Source organism: Hetaerina americana, unplaced genomic scaffold, assembly GCF_022747635.1.
Source record: "Hetaerina americana unplaced genomic scaffold, ioHetAmer1.1.p SCAF_10, whole genome shotgun sequence".
Classification (NCBI taxonomy): domain Eukaryota; kingdom Metazoa; phylum Arthropoda; class Insecta; order Odonata; family Calopterygidae; genus Hetaerina; species Hetaerina americana.
Window position 1 is genome coordinate 34,557,005 of NW_027286070.1, and position 21,214 is coordinate 34,578,218.

The following is a 21,214-nucleotide window of genomic DNA, read 5'->3' on the forward strand; positions in this document are numbered from 1 at the left end:
ATGTTAACAATGGGTTTCTCTTGGATGTAAGGAACGGGAATTATTGGCGAGCCTCTGCAGAGATCGCCTTGCAGACTGGCATTGCCATAGTTTTTGGTAAAACATTTATAAATTATAATAGAACATCAAAATCAATCATTAAATATTGTAATTTAGTTACTGAATATGATTTTTGAAACAGTGAAAAAATGAAATTAATCAAATATTTTATTTCTTGTTGCTAGCATATACCCGAGTATAATCAAATAAGACAAAAATCAGTACATACCACAGAGTAAGCTCTAGGAATTCATTATTAATCTGATTCTGAACTCACATTTTGCCAAATCTTTAATATAACAAATAGCATACAATTAGCAATACACTTCACTTCGAAACAAAATCTTTAAAATTGTTTTTGAAGGGAATGCTTCAGCAGCTTCATGGCTATAATTAACCTCAGTCATGAAGTTTACTAAGCTGGAAGGGGACTATTTTATTCCTAAGAAAATAATGCAATAAGTCACATAAAAAAGTGAGGAATTAAAAATTGCCTTTCTTAAGGATTAACAATATGATGAGGTATATTTCAAAAGTAAGGACAGATCAGTTATAAACAGTGACTGGCATCATTAATTTATGCATACATATTAATTTAAATACTGTGCATATAACCAACATATTGCCATTTGTTTGCTAAACTTTGCCTTTCCAGGACAGTAGGTTATGATGATTGCAAAAATAAATAACCCTGATGGTTAAGAAATCCAATTAGAAATAAGATTTTCATTTTTGTGATCCACTGAGAATGCAAAAGAACTTTCACTGTCAATTGTGTGAAAAATATGGGCTTACCACAATGAGTGATGGAAAAATGAGGCAATGGTGTCATGAGTTTAGGGAAGGTCATTCTAATGTTCACAATGAGCAGAAGAATGACTAGTATAATGTCCACACTGATGATCTCACTGTGCATGTGAAAGCAAGACTAAGAAAAAATCATCACTTCATGGCGACAGGTCTCTCTATATTACTTCCTTAGATTTAATCACATTATTTTTCAAATCATACCTAATAGTTTTACGAAGCATACACTGAGTTCATGATGGATAAAAATTGTTAAAAAGTGCTCAGAAAGACTTCAACAGGAGTTTTTCAGTTTTAACCATGAGGAAGACAAATTTGTTTCCTATTCTATCATTGGTTATGAATCATGAATAACATATCATAAACTTTAAGAACTAGCTAGTTTCCAAGATTCATGGAGAGATAGGAGTTGAAACCCTCATTGAAAACACTGGCTGATATCCCAGATGGCAGAATTTAATTAAGAGACTTTGTGAGTTTGTTTCATGTTTTTTTTGGAATCACCAATGAATTTATTCTTTTTTTTTTCAATTATTCTTAATTTATTTCTGACCAACCCTTACTAATGAAACACACTGCATACATACTGATCCCCCCACCTTATCTTTGCTTATCTTTTGATTAGAGATATCATTTAATGTCCCGTAATTTAATTTCAAAGTTTCCTCATAGGACACACACTAAAAAGGTATGCACTGAATGATTTTTTTAAGTGCATACCTTTCATTTTCTACAAAGACAAAAAAATGAAAATAAATCACATCAAAGGAATAATATTTCTTCACCCATTAAAACTTTGATAGCGGAAATCTTTAATCTTAAAAGCATAGTCCTTGAGTAAGTCCATTATCATTTATCTAGTTCTCATATTGAGATTGTACTGTGGTGATTTCATTGTGATAAAGCAAACAATCTTACCTCCCCCACTGGAAAGTCTATTCCTAGTGACAGCCTCTGTCGTTGGCGACCTAACAGGTACTGGAGGAGGTGGTCCCCTGGGAGGAATAGGTGGTCTCTCCTGGAGCCCTTGATGGAGGTGCATTGACTGCTGCTGGTTCAGGTGGTGATGACCTTGAGGGGGAAGATGGTGAGACTGCATCTGCTGATGATGGTGGTGATGATGATGTCCCTGCTGTGGATGTTCCTGTTCCTAAAAATAGATATATTCATCAGTTATTTCATCAGAAATGCCATTACACTAAATTCACATGCATTGAAATAAGTCAGTACACTGATACTCATGATTTCACAAAAAAAAATCATTTATTAAATCTTAGAATTTGAACTAAGACCAACAATCACTGACAAGATCTGTTGGTCATTTAAAACAGCAAAACATTTTAATACAAGGTGCTTCAAAATAATTTTAATGATAACTTTCTGCTAGAAAAATAAAATAAATAATCAAAACATTTCATTCAAATAAATTGAAATTTCAAAATTATTAGCATGGTTTCTTAACTATTATCTTGATTTAAGTACCCCACTCAATTAATGCATGACTTAATTTCATTATAGCATAAGAACTATTTAGATTAGAAACTTTTCTATAATTCAATAGGCCACTTTTACCTGGTAATTCATGTGGCTTTCATCACCATGATTATTCCGTTGCATTTGGTATGACTGCTCCCTAGAAGACATAGTCACTGGACCAGATGCCCTTCTAACCTGCTGATGCTGACGCAGTTCAGGGGAAGATGAAGGGCTTGAAGTGGAACCATTGTCATCATCCTTCGCTCCCATTCTATCCCTTCCAGGCACACCTAGAGTTTGCCCTGACTGTGCCTGCAGAAAAAAACATGAATTACAGAACATTTCTTTATAAATTGGAGTCAAAGTATCATTTGGATGCATTCCTTATTAAAAACTGCACATTCTGAAGACTCAAACAATAACTAATTTCCTTGATTACTAAGCCTTTGTTAAGAAACAGATTCTATTTAATTCTTTCAAGGTTTCAATAACGGCTGAACTTACCCACAAAAAATTTTCCTTTGAATTTCTGCAGCAATTTGAAAAAACCTATTTTTATTAGGCAATGGTCATATCTTATTATTGTTATAAGGGATAGATTAGCCATTCCTTGAGTGTATTTGTCATCCCTTAGTACCTAAGCACTTTTGTAAGTAGCATTCCCATTTATTGAAAAAAAATCAATATTTTTCTGCATTGTAATTGTTAATCTTACTTGAAAAATGTTTTAATTTAATCTTTAAATTGAATTAAATGAATGAATTTCAATGAATGGCCAAATAGAAGAGCCTGGAAGAGGAATTGTGAAATTCAAACCACTACTTAGTACTGTCCAAAAATTACCAGCTATGTCATTTCCCTTTCTCTTTTAATGAATTCACCAAAAATATTTATGAAAATTTCAAATTCATCTTGGTTAAAGAGCTTAAGGACAATTTTCAAAATATTCCATTTGATTATTCATTATTTCCTTGAATTATTTTTTATATAATTTTGAAAATATTCATCATTCAAACAAGTTATTCAAAGAGTAATAAACACAATTTCCATCTCAACACTAATTAAAACAGAACGTTAACAATCGTGCATTATCTAATAGTATCTGCATGACATCATTTTGATACAAAGCCTGTCAAAAATATGAAACAAACTGTATTTTACTGAGACTAATTGAAAAAAATGAGCAGATTCAAGGTTTGGCATTATCCATTATAAATTATTTGGCAAGGTTTATTCAAGAAAAATCCTTTATTTCTGAAAATTCTATGATGAATATGGATGATGACAAATTAACAGCGGGTTCCTCTAGCATGTAAAAAGTCCTACAGAATAAAAGCTGTATTTTGAAATTTTTAAGTAGCATTGCTAATGAAAAATACGCTCATATATGCACTGTAAACACATTTATCATTATTTTGCTGAAGCCATTTGCTCTTTGGTGGAACATGTCTTCACAATAATTTTTTAAATATTATTTTAGAACCAATGCTGGCTTCACATGAAATGAATTAAAGAACCTTATTTAGCCAAGCATGACGTGAAAACCATAAATTTTCAGTCATCTGTGTAGGTAAATGCTACCCCATGGGATGTTGATGCCCAATATTTATCCCGCAACATTTGAACATGACTTCCTGAAGATACATAAATTGCAGTCATGAACATGGAATAATGTAACAAGAGGAAGTGAAGAGAAGCAAAGATAAAAGGAGGCAATCATGTGACCGAAAGGTAAGAATAGTATTTTATTTACTGGTATGCTGTCTGCTCCCATTTTTCTTTAAAATGAGAAAGAAAGGGAAATTAATCATATTTGTATAAAAGAAGATAATTCCATCTTCCTAGAATTAATATCAGTACATGAATGGTCAGTGCAGGTACTTTTAAGATGCATAAATTTTAATTCTGTAAAAATACCTTGGCTAGAAACATAAATGAGGAGCAAGTGAATTTCCATGAAACATTACACTAACAGTCTGCTTATTTTTCAAACTAGCAAGTAATGGGAAGAGTTAGATTGCTACTGAAGAAATGAACTTAATCTTATTCCTGTACAACAGAATTCCTAATAAATCACCAACCTTGACTGAATTTGATTGGTTAAAATATGAAAAATGAGTTTTGGAAATAGTTTTAGAGGTTATAAGTTCACCAAACTATTGAATAAAGTTATCTCTGAGGAGAGATATTAAATAATTCCTTGGTCAGTAAATAATTAATTGGTCAGGAAAAATCCACTTTAAGAACCTAGTATTTATAGCCAAGGTACTCTTTGTCAATGGCTTGTTCATTTAGTTTCAACGGTTTTCCTTTGTAAATTAAATATTAAGAATTCAGTTGATGGAAATTAGGCCTTTTTACAGCTAATGAAAGATAAACATTCGAATAACTATTTCAAATTCCGAGCTATCAACAAGAACCCATAAAATTATCGTTTTAATATTTTACATAAAATAGCTTCAACATAGGTATCGGCTTCAGATGATCTTAGCGCAAGTCAAGCAAATGTATTATTACATCAGCATGTTCAAAAGCTATTGATAAATGAAAAAAGGACTGGTATTCAAAATGGTTTACTAATAAAAGTAGTCATCTTTGCCTTTTCTTTTTATTTATTGAAATACTTTTATCAATGGAAATGTAATGATGAATGAACTAATATAAAAAATAAACTTCAATGCATTCCATTTTCAAAACAAACACACTTGAAAGGGACCTGAATTATCCCTTTTCAATAAACTATCTAATCGTCTTAACAAAATGTCATGAGCAATATAATTTTCTTCTATAAATACTAAAATACTTGTTTATTCAAACTGCTAAAGTTCAACACAATACAAAGAAGAAAAGAGAAATAATTTTCTCTATGCGCGATGACCAGAACCAATAGCTTCCACTACATAAGTTTAATTATTGCATTATTCATCAAACTATGCATAATTCTTTGTAGTTATTAATTTAATTGGTAACAATAACCATTTTGGCACTATTTATATAAATATATTACATTGTAATACAGAGCCAGAGGTTGATGTTTATGGCATTTTTATTTCCCTAACATCTGTTGGTCAAGCCAGTTGGGCTGGGTAGAATAACCCACTCCCAACCGCCTGGTAGCCATAGGTTCAGGTCATGAACATGAAAAAATAGCTTCTACAGTAACTAAAAACTATTGATTTAAATGGTTTGGATATATAAATGCATCTTTGGCATACAACATAATGTAGAATTGCATTCAAAAGTCTTTAGAATCACCAAAGCACCTGGATTTAGGGAAAGAAATTAAGCTTAAAAGTTATGTTGGCACAAATTGATGGCCATAAACAGACAGAAAATTCTATTTTACAATTAGAGGAAAAGGGTAATGCAATGCAACATGACTAGTAAATATAAAGAAAAAGATGGCCTGGTAGAAATAGTTTTCAAATTAAACTTGCAATCAAACTTCAGATACTAAGCTGTAACACTTGAAGTCCATCCTCCAAATTTCAGTTTTTGTCCTCTAAATTAACTTCCATGCTTAAATAATGCCCCTAAAACCATGATAATGGCATATCAAAGATAGTTCAGCTTCCATATGAATAATTCATCTCCATTCACAAATACATATGAGGGCATAACAACACAGTGCAAACTTTATTTTTTCATTGGCTTTATCATGTCATTAAAAAAAAAACAAACTTAAAATTTCCTATTACCTTTCTCCTAGTAAGTCAAGGTAACAAACATGTCATTTAGCAAAACTGACTTTTCAGAATAATGTGGAGTATTTACTAAGATGACACTAAGTATGGTGAGATAGCATATTTAAAGGCAAATTACAGTGGCATAGACTTATGAATAAACATAAGCTTCTCCCAAGAATTGACTCTCTCATTGATGAGATAATACTAGGAATAAGCATTACAACCAATTTTTTCTTAATTTGCAATCTCATAACCCTGCTGCACCCATTCCTCTCTCAGCACTCTTAAGAATAGTAAAACTATTGCCAATGTTCCTGCCAGCCATTTCATAACAACAAAATAAACATTATTACAATACACACCATAGCACCCTGGTGTCTAAAGACTTGAAAATTTCAGTACAGCCCTCATAACATTTTCATGTTCCAGAATCTAAGATGAATCAGGTATAGAGATTGAAATGGTAAGTATTTAATATAATTTATCAATGAAAACAATGAAGAGCAAGTTAATCTCCACAATGCCCAGAGGCAAATACCATATAGTAGAGCATATATAACACAGATGATCCAAAAGATCTTGTTAAAGTTGATATATCTAGGAAAAGGTTCTTAAAGAAGTATTTACCTATTGATTGAAAAGAACCACTTTTTAACTGTTTTATAATAGTAAATTAAACTGAAATTCATAGTGCTCGATAAAATATATTAAATTTACAAATCAGAAGATGGGTCAGCTGTTTTCAATAGCATATTTAATCTGGAAAGGTTTTGGGAATAAATTAGAGTCTGAGAGCTTTATAATACACTGAAAAAAGAAGTTTCAGGCATGCACCACGATCAGGGTATTTTTTGGATGATTACTTGATGTCAAATGTGTCTTATATGCAGTAAGATATGGTACTTCAAGTACACCTTTACTTGGTAACTTTTTTATCACAAACACAATAAAATGAATGAGTAGACAAATGTCATAAACAAGTAAACAAAACAGGCACAAGTAAACAAGACAGAAACACATTAACAAAACAGGAATATATATTAATAACAAACCGGGCATCATTATTTTTTTGAGTGACCTCTACACAAAATAATTAATTACATAAAAGCCTCTTTTCACAATAGTTTCTGAAATAGCAACATATTTGATAAACAAAAAATAAAAGCAAAATCCTTACATATATTGGCTGATTGTCTTTAATTACAAGGTAAGCAGTAGTAAACCTTGGTAATATTTTACATTAAAGTTTGTAAATTTAAAACTCCATTTTGTGAGTCTTATTTTTGTTTCCATGAAAAATTCACTTACTCGATGGCTGAGAAAACACACACCATACAGATTAATTATGTAAAAGCAGTCAAATTATTTCACTTTGTACTGAGTAAGAGATATTTTATTAGATAAATTGGATTTTTTCTGATATTCCTCAATACTTCTGACATTGAGGTAGGTACCAACGCAAAAGGGTCAATTTGGCTGATTATCTGTGTAGTTCCATCACCATACATGCTACAAGATGAAAAGCATTCTGTACACTATTTCCAGAATACCAAAAGTTAGATGAATGAATATTGACATATTACAAAGATAAAATAATGCAACATAATGAAATTGCAAATTAGTGGCACAGTTAGCTTTATGAAACAGCACTCATGGCAATGATCATGTTTACATGGAATAAAATGTCATTTGGCTGGTCTGCTGAAGCATACAATAAGCACTTTTACATGCATTTCCTTTCCCAGATAAATGTACTACCATATAAAATAAGGCTTTATATGGAGTTGTACATAATTAACTCCATGCTATCTATAATATCTAGAAATATCTAGATTGTAAAGGCTGCTGGAAGTTATACAATAACAGGCTTTCGTTCATCATTTTTTAAACCAAGCTTGCTGGCCACGTTATGCCACTGTTGTAAATAAAATTTAGAAAAAAACATTATTAAAATAATTATAAAAATAAATCTACTGATATGAAAATCATGCAACTATACATGGGTGCAAATTCGTTCCACTGTGCTCCTATTACTTAATTAAAGGTCACACAAATTTTTTTTATGTGAAAATTCATGATTCCATTAGGCATGCATGCAATTTGTGAACTTTGCCGTGGTTCACAAAAAATTGAGAGATTAAATTTTCATAAGATGAATACTAGTAAAATGTAATTTTAGCTTTCAAAATTAACATTGAAAAGCAGTAAAGATGATAACTGTACATCATGGCATTTAATTTTTCAGCATGGAAATTACTGCCTGCATAAACCTGTGTACCACAGACACCATTGTATGATAAGCACCCCATTTGTATTAAATTAATGAAAAATATAAATAAGGCAGATACTGACCGAAATGATAAATTTTTATGGAAGAAAAGGCATTTATTATAACAACTTGGGGTAATAAATAGAAGTGCATCTTATCTACTTGATCATCATCAGAAACTGAAAATGACTAGTGGAATCATTACCGCAGACCGGCATTTGCCAAGTCACAGACATTTCTGTTAATGCCTACTGCATTACTAAATTATCATTCATCCATTTATTCAACTCAGCTAGGTGTTATTCAATGATGGGATAAATGGCAGACTTTTCTGAATGGTGGTCTTATCATTATTATCTCCAATAATTACAATTCCTCAAATTACTTAAGCCTGCTTCCAATTCCTTCTGCATGATTATGAAACATACCTTGTCCTACAGTGTGATCTCCTATTTCTTTAGCATCATTTATTATTTTCAGTTTTTCACTTTCTGAATAATTCTGTAACTTTTTGCATTTGTTCAACTTAGACTATAACTGACAAACCATTGCTTTATCAAAATACACTTTCGTGCTAAGTCCAACTAAGTTTAGCTACATTTGAAAGTTGAGCGTGAGTTAACACTATGAAATTTGATTGTGTTGTGGTGTTTTACCACACTTTCACAAGGGGTAAAACAGTAATGAACATTTTGAATTGACATATTAATAAAAGTTAAATTAATTGGAATTCAACAAAACTAGATGAAAGTTCAACAAGAATTCATTTGTTTCCAATCATGTTTGAAGAAATTGGCCACAGAGGTCTATGAGTTAAGACCATTTACAGTGGAACATTGCTTGTTGGGCAAAAATCTCTTGAAAATTATTTTCTTAATGAGTCACAGTTCACATGATGAGTGAAAATGAAAAGGGGATTTCCCAGAATGATTGCATGCCTGCTGCTTCAGTTTGCATTTGTTTAACTAACATCTTAATGTTGCTTGTGACCACATTTTTCCAAACTTGTCCAAAATAATCTATTTTTCATTTTTTTGTGCAAAGTTTAATAGTATTTTGTGCATAGTTTTAAAAATGTCCCAAAGAAAAATTTGCAAGAAAATAGCCACAAGTAAATAATAACAACCATAGAAATAAAAGGTAAAGCCTTTGAAATGTAAGAACAAGGTGTAAACATGGTTGATCTAGCAAGCAAATACAATCGGTCAACATCATTGAATTGCACAATCCTCAAGAACAAGGAAAAAATTAAGGAGAGAGAGGCTTAAAAGGGAGTGACAAGAATATCTATGCAATGTTATATATTCTCAATGATGTTGAAAGGTTGCATCTCATATGGATAATCGAAACCAATTGCAAGTCGGCAATATCAATGTGAATATCATATGTGAGAAGGCCAAAGTGATTTTTGCCGACTTTTTTAAGATGATGTCAGGATCATAAATGGCCAAAGAAGTATTTAAGGAAAACCATGATTAGTTAAAGAGAATAACCAAAATCCATAGCAAAGTGAAGAATGATGGAGCAGTAATCTAAGACTCAAAGGCTGCAGTAAACTTCAACAGTGACTTCAAAAAGCTTGCATATTCTGAGGTTTACCTGTCTCTATAGGTTTTTAACTGTGATGAACTGAGCCTCTTCTAGAAGAAGATGCTGAAGCAAACCTATATATGTACACTTAACTGCAGATGAGAACACAACCACCTGACCACAAGCCAATGAAATACCATCTCATGCTGCTCTTTTGTGCTAATGCAAGAATAATTTTGAAAATTAAAACCCTGCTTGTTTAACATTTGGAACTCAACCGGCCTTCAAGAAGTAGACTATCCAAAAGAGCAGGCTAAATGTGAAGTGGAGGTTATAGGAAAGCATAGGAAACTTTTGCAACATACTATGCAAATGAACCATCACCATAATAAGGCAGCGGCTATGCACACAAAAAATTATTCCATGATAATGCTGAGTTGCATTTTCAAAAAAAAATTGAAGCATCAGCAAAAACTTTCTAAACCGTTTTCTAGTGAAAAAGTATGTATTGCATGGATTATATCATAATTAATTGACAAGTATTTTTGATTCCTTTTTGCATAATGCAAATTGAATTCACATTCCAGATCAATTTATTCTATGATATAAAAAAAGATGGAGATAATTAATTATGATCCTAAACAAAGTATATATGATATTCTTTGAATTAGCATAGTACATCATTATTTTTTTGGCATTAAATGCTTTATTGTATTTTATATTAATTTATATGGGAAAAATTCTTTTGTTTGACAAGTAAGATTCCCAAAGAAACTATGCTCTATAAGCAAGATTCGACTGCATTTATTTTTACATACTTGCATGTGCCCTTCACATTATAATGAACCATGAGACACCAGGAATTGTGATTTGAGTTAAAAGCAATATTATGGATTGATAAGGTTTTCATTTGATTGAAAAATGTTTCATGCTAAATAAAAATGCCTTGTCAGAGATTTTCCTAATTTGAAAACATTTCCTAATAATGGTAAATGTTTCAACTGGTTATTGCATATTAAGGTGGGCAAGTGTGATTAAAAGCATGTATATTGTCCTATGAAGAAAACTTTTCTAGGAATAGTACTTAATATTCTCAAAACAGAAATAGCCCAAGGAAAAATATTTCAAATTTCAGAAAATATTTTTCAAACAATTGAAATGTTTCCAAAGCAGCTGAAAATGTTTTATAAACCATATTCAATATTTTCAAGCCCATAAGAAATATCCTGAACACCATGTTTTCAAAATATTTTCAGAAATATGAAAGAAAGAGTTTTTAAAATGTAATATTTTCTGCTTGTGGCAGACATTAGCACCATTCAGACACAATTTGAGAAAAGTATATAACCAGATGAAAATATACTTAGAAACTTAGTAGAAACGTCAACTAAACAGTTTATGTTGAGAGTGGGTATGCATAGATAAAGCTAAAAAGATGAGTGCAAATTTACCATGGTTATTAAAACAAAGCTATTTGGAGGAGCAATATGAAAACTGTAAAAACACAATAAACATTTGATTTCCCGCACGATTAGTCCATTGGTTGATAGTACTGTTACCAATACTTTAAAGAATGCCCAACATGTGGCAGCATACTGCAGACAAGTAAAAAGCTGCCACAACACCAGTTTCCAATAGCTACCCTACTTGCAACATGCACCAACAAAGAACAACATTCTGTCTTACATTTCCTGAATACTGAAGGCACAAAACCTATTGAAATACATTGATGAACAAAAGTCCAGTATGGTGAGGCATGTTTTCCACTGCAGCAAATATAAAGTTCAGAAACAGCGTAACTACTGTGAAACATTTTTCTCCCAAACCGGATCTGGCACACCATTGCTGCAACACAAGAGTCTATTGCAGCAATTAAAGCCATTGTGATGGATTATTGTAATGTGTCAGTTGATTAAATTGCCCTACAAATCTGAACATTAGTCATGGCTCAGCAAATAAAATTATTCATGATGTGATAAGTTTCACAAAGTGTCTGCAAGGTGGATACCACAGTATCTAATTCAAGAACTAAAAGAGAGACACATTGACGATTGTGAGGAGCTTTTGCAATACTTTAATGCAGAAGTTTAGGGGTTCCTTGCGAGAATCGCACAAGAGAAAAAACATGGATCAACTGAAGCCAATCCGAAACAAAGAGAGCAAGCAAGAAATTGCACCATTCTTTATCATAAAAATCCAAGAAGTTCTGGGTGTAGCTGCAGGGAAGGTTATGCTGTCTTTCTTTTCAGACAGATGAGGTGTTATCTTGGAATAATACACGCCTAGGGAAACTACCATCACTGGTGCCTTTTATTCTGATATGTTAAAAAAGTATCTTTGGCCTGAAATCAGATCAAATGAATGTGGGCATCTGACTGCAGGCATCACTTTGCAACATGAAAATGCTCCGCTTCATACTTCCCATGCGACAGTTGCAACCATCACTGATCTTCAATTTGAAACTCTTTCACTCACTGCCATACTCATCAGACCTCGCCCTAAGTGATTACATGTTTGAACCAAACAAAGAGGTGATAGGAGGAAAGAAATTTTGTTCCTTGAGGATGTGCACCACACAGTACATAAGTAGCTGCACACACGGCCTCAAGAATTTTTTTCTAGAGGAATCTGTGCACTTCCTGTGGTCTGGAGGAAGTGTGTTGAACTTCCAGGAGGCTAGGTCAAAAAATGACACACTTGTGTTCCACTTTTGTTCAATAAATCATTTGTAAAAAATATTCTTGGTTTTCATCTGACTTGCCTATGTATGTACATAGATATTAGAATCATGCAAATGTTCATTTTACCTAATTCAATCAAAACTGGAGCAAATTTAACCCAACTGAATTAAGGGTTGCCTTCAACTATTGCCGTCATTCATTCATACGCAATTAAACTTACATTATTGTATTTAGGACCCCTCATAATTACACACATGAAGATTATGGGCCAAGAGTTCAAAATAATTGTTATATAGTAGCTCTAAAAGATTTAAAAGAACAGCCAATAGTTTCTGCCCTCATTATTATAATGCACCATAATTGTTATATGTCATTAACTGACATGGAGACAATCAGTAATTTCACATTTATGAAGTAGAAACTAAACACAATATAAGCAGCTATTAATTAAAACCTTATGGCTGCACACTGATTGACATAAGGTAACTCAAAATAATTCTCTGGTAATAGCGGCCATGTATGCAGTTACAGTGGTAACCTGATATAACAATTAGAGCATATAACAAAAATCCTGATATTATGAGTAAATCCCAAGGTGGTGTTTACTGGCCCTCTGATTTACATTAAAGTTAATCAGTAATAACAAGGCAAGTGCATGGTAACCACAGTTGTTATTCAATATTACAAGATATCAACATTACAAGCTAACAACTTCTGTGTAAACACAGAAATCATAAAATTAGGTCTTCACAGCCGAACTGATATTTTCCACCATTTCAGACAACCCATTCCTAATTTAAAGGTGGAAGTACACATTAAACGGCTCATTTGTTTTTCACAGGCTAGCATTTCAGTCAGTCCACAATGCTATTATCATTCGCAAACAGATTTATATTAATCCAGACGTCACATTAACTAAACTATTCAATTGATTTTGTCGGTAGAGATCATCCGATGGAAAAAGTATTGAATACCAGACTAATCACCAGTATATGTTTACCTCCTGATGGACAAAATAGTTCTCACAGCCCTATCTATGTATCAGGAAAAAGCATTGTCTGGTTGCCGAAGTCTCACCCTGATCTGAATATTATATTTGTACAAAGAATTTCAATATTTTTTATACTGAGAAAATGAAATAGAACTCTTCTATTCCAAAGTTGTTAAAAGTATGATAAATTGTTATGAATAGTTTTCAGAATGATACTCTTATACCTATGATATTAACCACCCACATTAAAGGCAATAGTATACTGCAATGTGATATGAATTATTTAATGAATGGTTATTAAATCACCATTGGTAATAATGAGAACACAGTTAAGTAAGAGATCTTGTAGGGACTCTGAGCTCTTGTTACATCAAGCTTCTGCTGTACATGAATTGTTGTATGAATACAGGTTGACACAAAACCATTGATGGTGCAGATCAATATTAGCCTTCACATATCACCTTATAATTCAAAATATATCGTGTCAACCATATGATAAAAAATGCTATACAATTTTTCTTTTCGTGGTTTTAAGGGTTTCCCCAATAATTGAGAAAAACATGTAAACAATGAAATACACAAATTTAGGACTTCATCGTAACTCACTTAAATAGCATTATTTTCATCTTGGCACACACAGTAAAAAACAACCCTTTAATACAATTATTACTCCTTCAAAATGAACACCTTTTATGCCACAATACATTTATGATAAACCAAGTCATTTTTATCAAACAGAGTGATTTTCAAAATAGCCTTACCCCTTTCTGGGAATCATCATAGCTAAGGAGCTGCAAATTTGGTGGAAGTTGTGCATGAAATGAAATCTTGTTCACCCAATCCTCCATTTCATTTTCACTTGTTGCCAAAAATAAATATTCAGAACCATCTGTTGTACAGAGTCTGGAATATTAAAAAAGATAATTAACTGATTACCCAATTTATTTTCACTCATTTTTATACTCTATACTTAAAAACTGTCAATGAAATGGTTAATTTAGCCAATTCATTTCTAATGAAAATTTTTCTTTCGAATTTAAGGAAAAAATGTATGCTTCCATTAAAATTCATAAATCAGATGAAATAACCTATTTATTATTTAGATATGAAAGAAGCATATTAAAAATAATAAAACATAACACTTTCAAAAGCTGATGAAAAGCATACAATGGTGCAAGAGTCTTCGTGAGATGGAAAAAAACCACTCAAAAATATGCTTTACAATTTAATTCAGAAGCGTCACTAATATTGATTCTTTGGACTAGGATAGTGCCTGTATTTCACTGTTTTCTAATCCTCAGTTGTAGCTAGGCATTGATTTTCAAATATTTTTTAATAATTTCATAAGCACTCATGGATGAGATTATTTCTTTCTGGAACTATATAGGATTAATGTATGCAATGATTCATTTTAAACATCACTTTTCATCATATTTTAATAAATACATAACTGATTTTTTGTCCAACAATGGTATGGTAAGAATTTTATTTCAAACTCAAATATTTTGAATTTTGAAGCACCTTCAATTTTGAAATAATGTTTTACAGAAGTTCCTCCTTCAATGTCAAATGATGAAAGTAAAATATCCTGGCAGATGGTAACAATTTTAGTTGATGATTGATATTAAGTTTCATGAATCCAAAGGAAACATTTTCAAGATAAAACAAACAAGACGGTAAAACAAAAACCAGTAAGAATACCTGAAAACGTGTTTTCTTTTTGTATAATCCTGAGCTTTTTCACAGCGTGCCTTAAAGACATTTATGGGTGAGGTTGCAGCCTTGCTGTTGAGGAAATCTTCCTGATCTTTGAAGAAGCAGAGTAGTTGCCCACAGAGAACTGAAAATAAATTAGCACAAGAATAGAATAAATGATTCGAAGGGAAAATAAATTTGTCACATTTATGTCAAATGACTTTTTTTTTATAGATAGATTAACTGGATGAAATATGAGCTTTTTAATATTTTTTAATTCAACCTTTTTATAGATTTAATTTTAAATATCTACTAATTTCAATACTAATCATGCTGAATTTCCAAAATAATATTTTACAGTTAATTCCATTTAAATTACAATATATGGTCAGATAATTTGGGGATTCCTTTTCATTGAAAACAATGATTAAGCACAACATTTTCAAAAAATTGAATGCATTAGAAATGAACAGGCACCTAACTATACACAGATATCTAACCAAAAAATACACTATTTTTGATATTATCTAAAGGATGATGTAATTACCAAAAGACAATGATGTCGGCTAGATTTAAACCCAAATATTTTAACTGCTGTTGAAACTATTCCTTCATTTCACCTTGCAGAGGCACCCACAAAAACTTTTAATAGATATCAATTTGTAGCTCTACTGATATCTCAGGTAATAAAAAAGAGCTACATGGAGAGTATAATGAGCTGTGCAAATAATTTTTTTTGAAAAGTATTGACACAATGATACTTGAAAACTTTTACAGTGCAAATTGCAGTTTCAAAAGTATTGGCATCAGTAGAAATCACCATGACATCAAGTACTCCAGCCCTAATCACACTCTCCACTGATTGAATTTTTTTTTCTCTTACCCTCCTTGTTTGGAGCCCCAGTTTTCCCTTTGATAACATTTATTTTATCACAATTAAAAAAAAGCAAGCATTATCATTATTAAAATTCTCCACGGAAATTCTCCTTGGGATATAACTACACACCAGGACTCCACATTACTTTTTTATAGTGTAAATTTTAATTTTATGGCATACTGAAGAAGAAATGAATGTTAATAACCTGTGTAATATGATTTCCAAGATCGAACGGCTGCCTTTTTTCCACCACTCTGTAATTCATGCTTTCTGTCCAAATTGCCCTGAATCTCTACTGGAGGAAGCTCAGTCTGCTCAATGCCACCTGCCCCTCGTTGCTGCAGCTTCCTAAAACTCTGTGTTCTCCTCCTGGTTGTGAAACTTGGAGTCCGTTTGACCTTTTTATTGTCAACCTTCATACTCTCAGCCCTCTTCACTCCATCTATAAGTAAAAGTCACTCAGTATACTTAAGTCTACAATTCCTGAGGCTGAACTCATAATTAAATAAAATTGAAAAACAAATATTTATGCTTGATGCTCTGATATGCCTTTAATAATACAAGTATTTAAATTCATTACATTAATTAAATGGTACGAATATCACTTTATTACAGTGCAAGAGAAGTAGATTAGTTTTCCCTGAGAATTCTAATAACTTCTGAGCTCTCTAGGAAATACCCCTTAGTACAAATTCTTACGTCAGGATTGAAAATAAATAGGGAGATCCTTTTTCTCGAGGACTTAATTGACACAAGTTGCAAAGTCAAGGAAGAGCATTTCATTAAAATGAAGAAAGAGTATACCTCTTATGAAAAAAATATACCATAATCAATCATAATAAATATAAATGTACAAGTCTTGAAATTGTATATGAAGCAAGTACAGAGATTTGTAGAGATAGAAATTTGTTTTGAATCTTAGAAGTATAAAGAAGACTGGGGCCATAATTTCTAATTTATTCCATGCATGTTTAATAAATGTAACATTTATTTGGTGTGATATCAAGCAGCAGAGATAAGTTCAAATAAAGTAGTGTAAATGAAACTTAATGTGAAATCAACATTTTAATTGAGAAAAAACAGAGAAGTATAAGTTTATGGAGAACCAATATAGCTTTTTTGGAATGCATCATGCACATTCAGTGTGCAGCATAAAGTTAAATAGTAAAATTACTAAGAAATTAAATGCCTACATTTAAATCCTCATGTGTAATAGCTTAAAGCAAAGGAAATATGCCTTTTATGATGTTTTTGTGACAATTTTTTAAACATACTATTGAGTTTTTTTTCATAACTTTAAATTTTACTTTACAAATTCTCATTATAATTTTTTTAATCCAAAAAACAATTTAATTTCATTTAAAATTATGGCATTAATAGCAATGGATATGGACATAATTCTTTATTGGTTGAGAACAAGAAAATGCTTGCCTAAAAGTGTACTTTTAATTCAGACTCACTTAACTTGTCACCAACATTATTCTATTTTACATAACGTATATGACTGACAGTCTTTCCATCGTATTCGCTAGCTCGTAATATCAAGATTTCATTAGATGAAATTCACTGTTCTCCCTTGTTTATTCCTGAAGAAATTTTGAGTTTCATGGAAAACTATCTCATTCACAGCAAAATTAATTTACTCTATTTAAGACATGATATGCTGAAGGGATTTTCTACAAATTTAATTTAAATCTTAATTCTTAAAAAATCCTGCTGCATTGACTTGCCAGAAGACTTGACCTGAGAACTTGACAACAATAGAATGGCAAAGACCTGAGGGATCTGAGATTTCATGTGATGACATCTAAAATTCAATGAAAACCCAGTCAACCTCATGAGAAAGACTTTTATATGCCCCGAGCATTGCAGAGGAATCCATTAAATAATAAATTAAGTTTTTAATGGAACCTTCAGGCATATTTTTTTGCATCAGGTGTTCTAGAAATATGGTTCTTGATGCACCAGGCAATTTTGAAAGAGAAAACATGAGAATAATTTAAAATATATACAATGAATATATGGGAGTATTAAAAATAATGGTTAGATTCAAGAGTATCTGGTAAATCTGGCTAATCAATGGTATTTGTCAAATAGAAAAGTTACTAGGAATTTTCATAAAAATTCAAAGGTTCAAAGTTGAACCAATAAGTGATATACCACAGCGCTGCGGGTCAACTTTTACATTTCACTGCATAGTAAAGTAGCTATTATAACAACAATCATTGCCAGCAAATCAGTTAATTCTTTTGCCATTCCAATATTTTTTAAATACTCATAAATATCCCAGGGATTTCATCATGATAATTATGATTTTTTTTACACATAACACAGTATGTCTTAAAAGATTGATTGTATCACATTAACTTTTAAATTGACTTTATTAAAATTTTGTCCAATGCAAAAATGTTTTTAATTGAAATAAAAATGGTTTAAGAGCTAAAATAAAGTTATTTAAAACTGACCTCTTCTAATACGATCACTAAAGAGCTGTGAAATACTTCCAGTTTTACTAAGACTCCCAGTGACATCTCCTTGCTCCATAAGAGAATTCCTGCAATAAAAAAATTAATTGTTTGATACACCCAAAGGAGGAGTTGTTTTTGCAAAATATGATAGAGGTAATTAAGCTAACTAACACCAAAATGTAAATAAATACATCTGATACAGTGGTACACAGATAAATATTTAGCAGGGAAGATTAAATTTTATTCCTAGTAGTAGTAGTTTTTGGGGGAGGCGGCCGACAGCTAAGGTCATTTGCGCCATAGGGGATAGACAGGAAAGGATGAAGGGTGGAGGGAAACCCGGCGTCGGCATTAGCCTACTTTTTACGAAAGGCGCCAAGGGGTCCGCAGTTTAACATCCCATCCAACGGACGGCATACTCACTCAAAATGCCCTCCACAAAGCACCTCAAGTAGGGATCGAGATACCTCTGAAAAATATTCAGCACCGCCGGGATTTGAACCCGCGCCCTCAGGGTGGGAAGCCAGTACGTTAGCCCCCGCACCATCTCGATCCCCATTTTATTCCTATATTGTGAATTGGGTCAGGAAAAGTTTCACTCTTGGTATTGAGATACATAGACATTTAAGCTTATCGAAAATTGTGACACTAAAATTAATTTTTTTTAAACTATTTAAAAAAAACTTGTTTGGGAATTATTAATGAAAAGAATATTTAACACCAATTTGAAATTATTTTAAACTAAGATATTATGTAGAAGCACAATTAGAGTGCACTCTATATAGAATTATCAATGGCTACCAGAGAATAATAGGTATCTTGTATTTGCAATTAAATAAATTATGAGGGTCATTTATCAATTCAAAATAAAACAACAGGCTGGACCTACAAAAGACAATAATGTTACATATTTTATGAATTTTAATGCAGTTCTAACCTGCTAGGGATTCCCTCATCCAAAGAGGATTTCCGGGTAACCATAGGTGATGAATTCATGCTGCCATTGTTCATGACACCACCCCACTCCCCCATCTGTTGGCCCATGTGCCCACGACCATCCCCTGAGGGTATTGGCCCTTGTGGTATCTGGCCAGCAGATGGCCTCCGTATGCCTCTGTACTCCTCCTCCCTTCTCCTTTCCTCTGTTATCCTTTGCACCTCCCTTCTCCGGATACTTTCTGCACGCTCCCGATCCACGCGTTCCTTCTCTGCCTGACGTGCTGCCTGCTCCTCTTGCCTTTGCCGGGCAAACTTCTCTTCCAGCTTCAAAGGAAAATTAAAAACCCTCAATATTTGCACAATTAGATCACACAAGATAATCCAGCACTCATTACACTGAACTCAAGTCATTATAATAAATTTTTAAATGTGATACCTATCACCTAGTCTCATCTCAATTCAAACAAGGACAACTCAGCATATTATAGAATTTTGAGTTGATTACAACATAGTCAATACTATTAGGCACATTTTAAATCTCTAAATATTAATTAAGTTCAAAATTTGCATTTCCTAAAAGCTGGCTGATAAGAAGCTCTGGGACCAGCTCGCTTTTGATTCGATAACATTCTATTAGTAATACTTTTCAAAATACATTATGCAATCTGATTGATAATGGTGGTATTGCCAAATACATTACCAAATTGATGTCTATGCACTTTTATCCATCCATTATTATCTAATTTTATTATCCAGTAGATGTTGTTCAAAAATGGAATAACTGGTAGATGTTTCCCTGAAAACATTCAAGCACACTACGTCTTCATCCTGCAGTAAGATTACCTATTTAATCAACACCTTCAATTACTTTCCATCTTTCATATTCCATTAAAGCCCACAACTTTTTTTACCAATTCATTTTGTGTACTACACTGAACTATATGCCAATGATCAGAGAGTAAAGCTGAAGACTCAAAAATCATCTATCACATCAGTTAACTTGAGACTCAAATATTAGTCAACAATTTTGGTTTCCATTGCTCCAGTTTATTTATTTTCCCAAACGGTACTAGATATGCAAAGGTTATTGAAAATGCTTTTTTTAATGACAAATACTATTCCTGAAATATAGATGGAAGCATTTATGTGACATATCTCTCTCCACTCATCTTTCCCAATTACATACCATTGTGAACCTCTTGAGTCCATTGAATTTCTCTTCTTGAGCATCAACCGTTTTCTCAAAGTCATCATGGCGGCGAATAAGTTCTTCCACTTGTGCAATTGATTCACCCAATTTACCATCCTTTAGTAACCCTTCTCTGCTTTGAAGCCAACCATCAAGCATGTCTGCCTCTCTCAAGAATACCTGCAGATTGCAAGACCAAAAATGAAAGACAAAAGTTAGAAACATGGGACTTTATTTACACATTATAAACAAATCCTGTTTGATTTTTTTATTCTTTCAATGACATCATGGCAATTACCAAAAATATACACAATCATTTACTCTATACACTATATGTATTAATTTACTTGATTAATTAACAAATAATAATTATTTAATTTCTTTTTTAAGCACTTCATAATTCAAACTCAGTTATTCAGGAGATGATGATATGCTGCACATTAAAGCAACAGGATACCAAACAATGATGGGATAAATTCCTCTAAATCCCCTTTAACTGCAAAATTACCTTCTTTCTCAAAACTACTTCCATCTGTAAAAGCTGTGTTATTTGAAAATGGCTATGTA

At 32.3% G+C, this 21,214-nt stretch overlaps 1 protein-coding gene across 8 annotated transcripts in view; it reads right to left on the reverse strand.

The window, feature by feature from the left end:
• Positions 1-21,214, reverse strand: part of kst (spectrin beta chain, non-erythrocytic 5 kst) — a 218,465-nt gene that overhangs the window by 15,138 nt on the left and 182,113 nt on the right. For 7 of the 8 annotated variants that reach the window (XM_071598510.1, XM_071598512.1, XM_071598511.1 and 4 more), the window contains 8 exons: positions 20,645-20,827; positions 19,457-19,782; positions 18,517-18,605; positions 16,257-16,493; positions 15,181-15,319; positions 14,241-14,382; positions 2,419-2,634; positions 1,765-1,996 (listed from right to left, as the gene is read on the reverse strand). In XM_071598510.1, the coding sequence (XP_071454611.1) occupies positions 1,765-1,996; positions 2,419-2,634; positions 14,241-14,382; positions 15,181-15,319; positions 16,257-16,493; positions 18,517-18,605; positions 19,457-19,782; positions 20,645-20,827 (1,564 nt within the window). Of the gene's footprint in view, positions 1-1,764; positions 1,997-2,418; positions 2,635-6,994; positions 7,924-14,240; positions 14,383-15,180; positions 15,320-16,256; positions 16,494-18,516; positions 18,606-19,456; positions 19,783-20,644; positions 20,828-21,214 lie in introns of those variants that run through there. The other variant, XM_071598514.1, reaches the window with a different exon arrangement.